This window comes from Odontomachus brunneus, unplaced genomic scaffold (genome assembly GCF_010583005.1).
Source record: "Odontomachus brunneus isolate Ranch 3 - 2012 unplaced genomic scaffold, Obru_v1 Obru_scaffold_153, whole genome shotgun sequence".
Classification (NCBI taxonomy): Eukaryota; Metazoa; Arthropoda; class Insecta; order Hymenoptera; family Formicidae; genus Odontomachus; species Odontomachus brunneus.
In genome coordinates, this window is record NW_022639603.1 from 396696 (window position 1) to 403744 (window position 7049).

Consider the following 7049-nt stretch of genomic DNA (forward strand, 5'->3'; position numbering starts at 1 on the left):
ACAATGCCCAGCCACACGTCGCACAACCGACGCTGCAGAATGAATTAGGCTATGAAACTCTGCTTCACCCACCATATTCGCCAGACCTCTCACCAACCGATTACCACTTTTTTGAGCATCTCGACCACTTCCTGCAAGATAAAGTCTTCAACAATCACGGTGCTGTTGCAAATGTCTTCCGAGATTTTAGCGATTCCAGGAATCTACGTTACCGGAATAAATAAACTTGTTTCTCGTTGGCAAAAATATGTTGATTGTAATGGTTCTTATTTCGATTAATACACTTTACTCTGAGCTGAGGTATATGCATTTAAAGTTAAAAGTTAAAAACCGACATTATTTTCCTACCGACCTAATACATGTATAAGTATACGTACAACTCATACACAATACATATAAATAGAAAAGTAAAATATTATTGTTGAAAATACTATCGAATTATATTTCTTCGAATTTGTTCTGCGTTATTTGCCTTATCATCATCATATGGTATCTGTAATTCTTCATCTATATCGTCCAAACATATTTCTTCTGGTGGAAGTCTCCATTTCACAGCAACATTGTGTAAAACACAACATGCGTTTACAATACAAGCTATAAAATAGAAATATTATTTAATGACCTTATTTTATGTATTGAGTATAAGTTTGTTCTTTTAAAATATATACTTCATACTAGCAAAGTCTGATTTATAATACAGTGCTCTTTCTTTTCTTAAATACCATAATCGTCCTTTTAAAATGCCCATACATCTTTCTACTGCTGATCGAGCTTGGACTACATGGTTTGCATATCTAGCTTCAGGTGATTCCCCAGGTGGATTTATAAAAATTTTTAACAGAAACGATATGAGAGGATACGCAGCATCACCTACAAATATGTATATTTAGTATGTATATTATTAGTATGTATGTATATTAGATATATAATGCTATACAGAATAATCAAACATAATAGATTAATTTTATTAGAACGTTTTTATAACTTATATGAATTATAACTAATATTTTATTGAAATAAAAAATAATATATAAATACAAAAATAGAAAAATCATTAACATATTATACCAATAAGTCATGATGCTTTTTCGCCTAGTTCTTATTGTCTTTAGATAATTAAATAAATGTCAAGAACAAAAAACTCTCGAGTCGTGTGTTCTTCTTCCATGCATTGCATTAACCGCTAATATTTCGGCATTATACGAAGAGACCTAGAAAAAAATATTCATATCATCACAATTATACAAATGATGACTTAAATAATAAAATAATATAATGCTTAATGTTAATGTAAACTGTTTTAAAAATTTTTGTACGTTATACTTACGATCATAACATTCAGAGAATGACAATTTTCTATTAATAAATAAATATTCTCTGGCAGTTTCTGGGGAAAAGATAGCAACACAAGTTCTATCTACAGGGTGCGGCGCCAAAATTCGGACAAATTATACATTTTTTCCAAACATATTTTTTATTGCAAAAACGAAAAGGTTTACAAAATTTTTTTAACCACATTGTTTGTAAGGCCATAAAGAACACATTTACTCAGTATATCCCCCGCTTGCTTGAATGACCGTCTCCATTCTCGGTCTGAAGCGCGCGCAGGCACACTTTAATGTGTCACGGTCCATATCGGTGAATGCCGCTTCAATAGCGGCTCTCAATGATGCGACGTTTGGATGTCTGGACTTGTTCGTGACCCTTTCAACTACGCTCCATACATAGAAGTCCAAAGTATTCAAATCTGGGCTGTTGGGAGGCCAGAAGGAACATAAAAGCAGGTTGCAGCGTTCAACTCGCTTTGTCCTGGCGGCTTCGGAAAGCATCTATCTCACTTTAATTGTTTAAGACTTGTAGCGGAGGTCCTTCTCGACGATTCGACGCATAGTTTTCTCGCTCACACCAACAACCGACGACAATTTTCGGATCGACTGCCCTGGATCCTCAAAAATCAGCTGCTGAGCCCGTTGAATGATGTCGGGCGTCCTGACAACGCGCTCCTTCGAGTAGGTTTTCCTCGCCGGTGTTGCAAAACCTTCATTGGACTTCTCCGACTCATTGTACTTTGCGATGACATCATATACAGTCGATCTCGGAAACCCGAAGAACCGAATAATTTCTGTCGCCGAGCGCCCAGCGCGAACACTTTCGATAATCGCGGCTCTTCGGTTATACTCTGCACTTGGTTTCAACATTGCGACTGTTTCGACATTGTTTCGACATTGTTTCGAGGTTATGATGGTTTAGTACATGCGTCAAGCTATTTGAACGCTAATCGCGACATCTACCAGTGGTATAGAATGGCAAGAATTTCAAATTGAATTTTGTCCGGATTTTGGCGCCGCACCCTGTATTGCCGCAATGATTCCAGGAAATCCAGTATTTATAAAAAATCTAAAATAACAGTAATACAAAAATAAATTAAAATGTATTTTATAATATGTACATTTCGAACGAATTTTTGTTTATATCAGGTATTTGTATACGTACTCTTCTTTGATCAGCTGTTTTTTTCTTCCATGGGGGGCTGTTTTTTTCTTTAATGGGAAATTGAATACAATGTCCCATTATTCTATTAAGTGCGTTTACTGTTTTATAAATGGAAACAAATATCGATGTTTGACATGCACGAAAAAAAATCTTGTCCCAGCTTTCTTTGATAGGAACCAAATGATCGGAAATGTTGAATTACTAGTATCTAAAAATTTTATGAAATTTATGTACAAATATATAGACATATATTTAAAATAGAAGAAATAATAAAAGAACGTATAAAGTATTTTAATTACTTGGAAATGTTGAGGTATTGCTGTACTTCTTGTTTTCTGTGGTATATAGGGAAGTAATTCCTCTATTAATTCCATTGTGGCAGCTATAGATAACCTAAAATAAGAAAAACAAGTATATGATGTAGTTATGTATACCTATATTATATATATACTGTATTGCAGTATGTAATTATAAAAAAAAAATAAGGAAGAAAAATGAGGGAGAGAGAGAGAAAGAGGGAGAGAAGGAGAGAGGGAGAATGGGAGGGGAATAGGGAGAAGGGAAAGAAAGGGGGGTTGACTTTGATATATTATAAGTAAATTATAAAAAAAAATCTGTCAACTCCCACATAATACAAATATTCAAAAGATATTTTAGAAATATCACACAGATATTCGAATATTCTTAAGACGTTCCTAGGATGTCTATTCAATATTTGTTTTATATGTTATGTGAATGTAATTATATTTACAAACTATTTAGTTTATAGATTTTATTTAAACTGTATATAATTATTTATATAATTTTATATGTGACATATATATTATATAATATTATATATTATATGACATATACCTTCCTTATAGAAATATCATACTAAGAATCATTGATAATTACTTATTTTCAGTATTAAAAATACTGGATAATAAGTAATTATCAATGATTCTTAGTATGATTTCTATAAGGGCTATATAATTTTGTAAATGTATTTTCCTCTACATCAAATGGATTTTGAGTGTCCCGTAATTTCTTTCATATTATATTTAAATTTTGTTATATTATATTTAAATTTTGTCTCTTTTTATTATTATTTTCTTCCTCATTATGACACAATAAAATATTCCATTTCTGCGATTTATTCTTTTATATTCTTCAAAACTTAAATGCGGAATGTACGAATTCTCCAACGCAACTGTAAATATGAAGAATAACCTAGTGAAAAACACTGCTTTAAATAGAGACATGGACATAATTTACATAATTCGACATAAAATTTCTTGTCGAATAACCTCACATGAAATATTTTCACCATAGCAAAACTTATACAATCAAGTGAATGCTTACTTCGTTATTTTTACTACATTTTGTGATACATAATCGACCTCCTAGTCCGGCAGTTCGCACTCGTGTGATTACGCTACCCATAATTCAAACAATGCCTCTTGTCCTCATCTCTCATTTCGCCCTTCATCCTTCCATTGCCTCCACGTTGCCGTTGATCATTACCATTCTGCCTTCCCTGCTCCGCTTTCTTCGTACCATCCACGAATCACATGGCATTATTTTGTCGCACAAGGTTACTTTCTTGAAAGCTTGCAACAACGAAACCTTTGTCGTGAACCTGCCGATACACACTTGATCTCTCAAATTCGTCACTGGAATTCTGTCGATGATATAATCGATGATCTCGTCTTCGCTGATCGAAACACGATTTCCTAAAATTATCTCGTGGACGTACTGATGAAAAGTTTTCTCTCTCTTCCACACACGTTTTTCAAACTTCCTCTCTAATATCTTCTTGCTAGGACGATGATTATACATGTCTCGCATCTCGTTTAGCAACGTGTCCACTGGCAATTCTATGCATTCGGGTTTTGACTGTAGCCATTCTACTGCTTTTCTCTTTAACCGCATGCCGATCAGAATCTTTACGTGCTCATCTGATAGTCGATATGTCACTCTCAACAATCTAAGCTGCTTCTCCCAATTTTCATAGTCGTCGATATTGCCATCGAAGCAAGCAAGCAAGCAAGCAAATCGGCAATTGCATCAATACTAGTTCTTGATATATCGCATGCAAAATTTTCTCGTCTCTCTTGAGCTCGCTCCATTGCACTCAACGTTGCATCTCCCCGACTCCCATCTCCAACTCTCTCCGTGCAGTTTTCAATTCGCGCTTCGCTAATTCTTTTTCTCGGCGATACATATCTATTTCCCAATCTCGCTGCGCTGTCGTCGTCCTTCTCATATTCGACTCTTTCTGGTTCACACTATTCGTCGCGCTCCGGTATCTCGGGCACTACCTCTGATATCCGTCCGAGGGATTCGCTTCCTCCAAGCGACCGATCAACTCTGCCTTGCTCCCCGCTTGCGAAAGACCAACTCCTTTAGCTTTCCCTTTAGTTGACTTATTGTAAAATTGGACGGACCTTTCACACTCATTTTTTTATAATAGATTCGTCCACCTCACGCCTCAAGTCTTACTGCTACTCCTCACCAAGACTCCTCTGCAAAATCTTACATTATCCAACCGTTCAACAACTCGTGGAATCAGAAATTCTCTACTCTACTCGATCCCGGACGAGTCTCCAAAAAATCTGTAGGATCTATTGGGCAGAGGGAGAAATGGATGGAAATTTAGGCGTTAATAACTAGTTAGGTCGTTATTTGTGATCAAAATGTATATTTTGTATAACGTATAATATATATGAAAATACATCGTCAACTCTTGCGTGGAAAACCCGGGTGAGCTCTGCTCTCTGTCCTTTTCTCCAGCGTCTTATATTCTTGATCATGTCATCTTCTGATCTGGTGTGGCTCTTATTGGCCCGATTTGATCGTCAGATCTTAACGTCTCGATATCTCGCGCGGATTGTTTATTCACGAGCACGCACAACTCGCGTGACTCATCACTCTCGACTTCTTTTGAACACGATACAATACAATTTTGCGACAGGTAAACAGGTAAACATAAACACAAATAGATAACGGCGAGACTCGCTGCTGACAAATTAAATTCGTATTGGATCCTACAGTACTGTTACGGTACTAATTTTCGGTACTGTGACAGTACTATTTTCCGATACTGGCCCTTTTCTATCATCCCAGTATCACGTCAATACTAAACCCGTACTGACATCTGGTACTATGCCAGTAACATTTACAAAAATCGGTACTGTGGTAAATTCCTACTTGGGCGATCAGATAATTGTCAAGAGATTACTTTGTAATCCCGAGTCGTGATGCATTTAACTTCGGATGTATTACGTAAAATTCTGATTCATGGTTAACAGGCACGTCGGTCACCTTGATTTCATTGCAACACGTGTCTATTATTAATGCAAGAATGATATAATGAGAAAAAAATTGTTTAATAGATACGTGCAGGACGTAATAATAACATTTTGTTACAATAACGTTGCAAGTTGGTTGAGACCGCTTCATGCGTAACGTAGCGATGATATAGTAGATACGTAATTTAGCCTGACTTAATCGAAAATCACAGAGTAGTCGAGAACGAACTTATTCTCTTCGTGCTGTTCATCGAGAATCATTTATCATCATGACATTTAGTGTATTGTGAGATCTTGACGCATTTGCTACTAGATACGGTATTGTACACGAAAAATGAACAAACAAAGTATTTTGAAATTGACTCAGATAGTCAAGCCGCCGGGTCCGCCGAAAATTTGGGACGTGATTGAGAAAACGGGCAAAGAGAGAGATGGACGACCGATTAAATTCACGATCCAGGAGATCTCCGCAGATAGAATCGAAGATGCACTTGAACACATGTGCACATATTTTCTAGCAGATGAACCGACATGCGCGTGTTTCGGTAAGTCACTTCTGCTGATCGTTCTCAGATCATTGATAACGTGATTAATTTAATCAACAATCATTGTAATATTATTTGAAGGCTTAGTGCGAAAAGAGAGTATAATGAAAAGAAAATTCTCAGGATAATCATACTTTCGTAAATAATATTTACACACATTAAAATAAAATTTATTCAATCTAAATAAATATATTTATTCAAATATATATAATTATAGGCACATTAAGAGGTTGTTTATCAAATTGTAATAAGTAATAAACACTTAAGGCTGCTAGGCTCGTTTTCGTAGAATACTCTTTTCTTCTAATTGCATGCATAAAACTGCAAATGCTTTTACAGCGTGAAAGTATAAGCGATAATGAATGCCGCATACTAAAAAGTTGCATTAAAATCAACAAAAATTTTGTATTTACTATTGAAAATGCGATACAGGTGTCATATTTAGTTTCATGTGACAAATTTAGAGTTCATACGCTTCAAATACATAGTATGCGGCATAGAGAGGACTTTCAGAAACATTATGAAGACATCGTAAGTGAATTTTAATAGATAGTTCAAATAAAAAGAGAATTCCAGTAATAAGCGATATGTGTGCTAGCGTTTAATGGTTATGTGGTAAAGAAGACTTGATTTTTAGTTCACGCATGTCCTGGAAGAAAGCGTTACATCTTGAGCTAGCTATATATATATATATATATATATATATATATATATATAT

The 7049-nt window shown here is 35.3% G+C and overlaps 1 protein-coding gene and 1 long non-coding RNA gene across 4 annotated transcripts in view; one reads left to right on the forward strand and one right to left on the reverse strand.

Annotated features, from left to right (window-relative positions):
• Window positions 1-2256: 2256 nt before the first annotated feature.
• Window positions 2257-5275, reverse strand: LOC116850707. Its single transcript, XR_004379413.1, has 4 exons — window positions 3838-5275; window positions 2793-2886; window positions 2494-2701; window positions 2257-2397 (listed from the first exon to the last, which is right to left on the reverse strand). It is a non-coding gene; the product is annotated as an uncharacterized LOC116850707 (long non-coding RNA).
• A 762-nt stretch (window positions 5276-6037) lies between these two features.
• LOC116850699 overlaps window positions 6038-7049 on the forward strand; it is a 22354-nt gene continuing 21342 nt past the window's right edge. For all 3 annotated transcript variants that reach the window (XR_004379410.1, XR_004379411.1, XM_032829301.1), the window contains exon 1: window positions 6038-6331. Coding sequence is in view for 1 of the 3 variants with exons in the window: in XM_032829301.1 (XP_032685192.1) it covers window positions 6121-6331 (211 nt within the window). In the remaining 2 variants the exon portion in view is untranslated. The remainder of the gene's footprint in view (window positions 6332-7049) is intronic.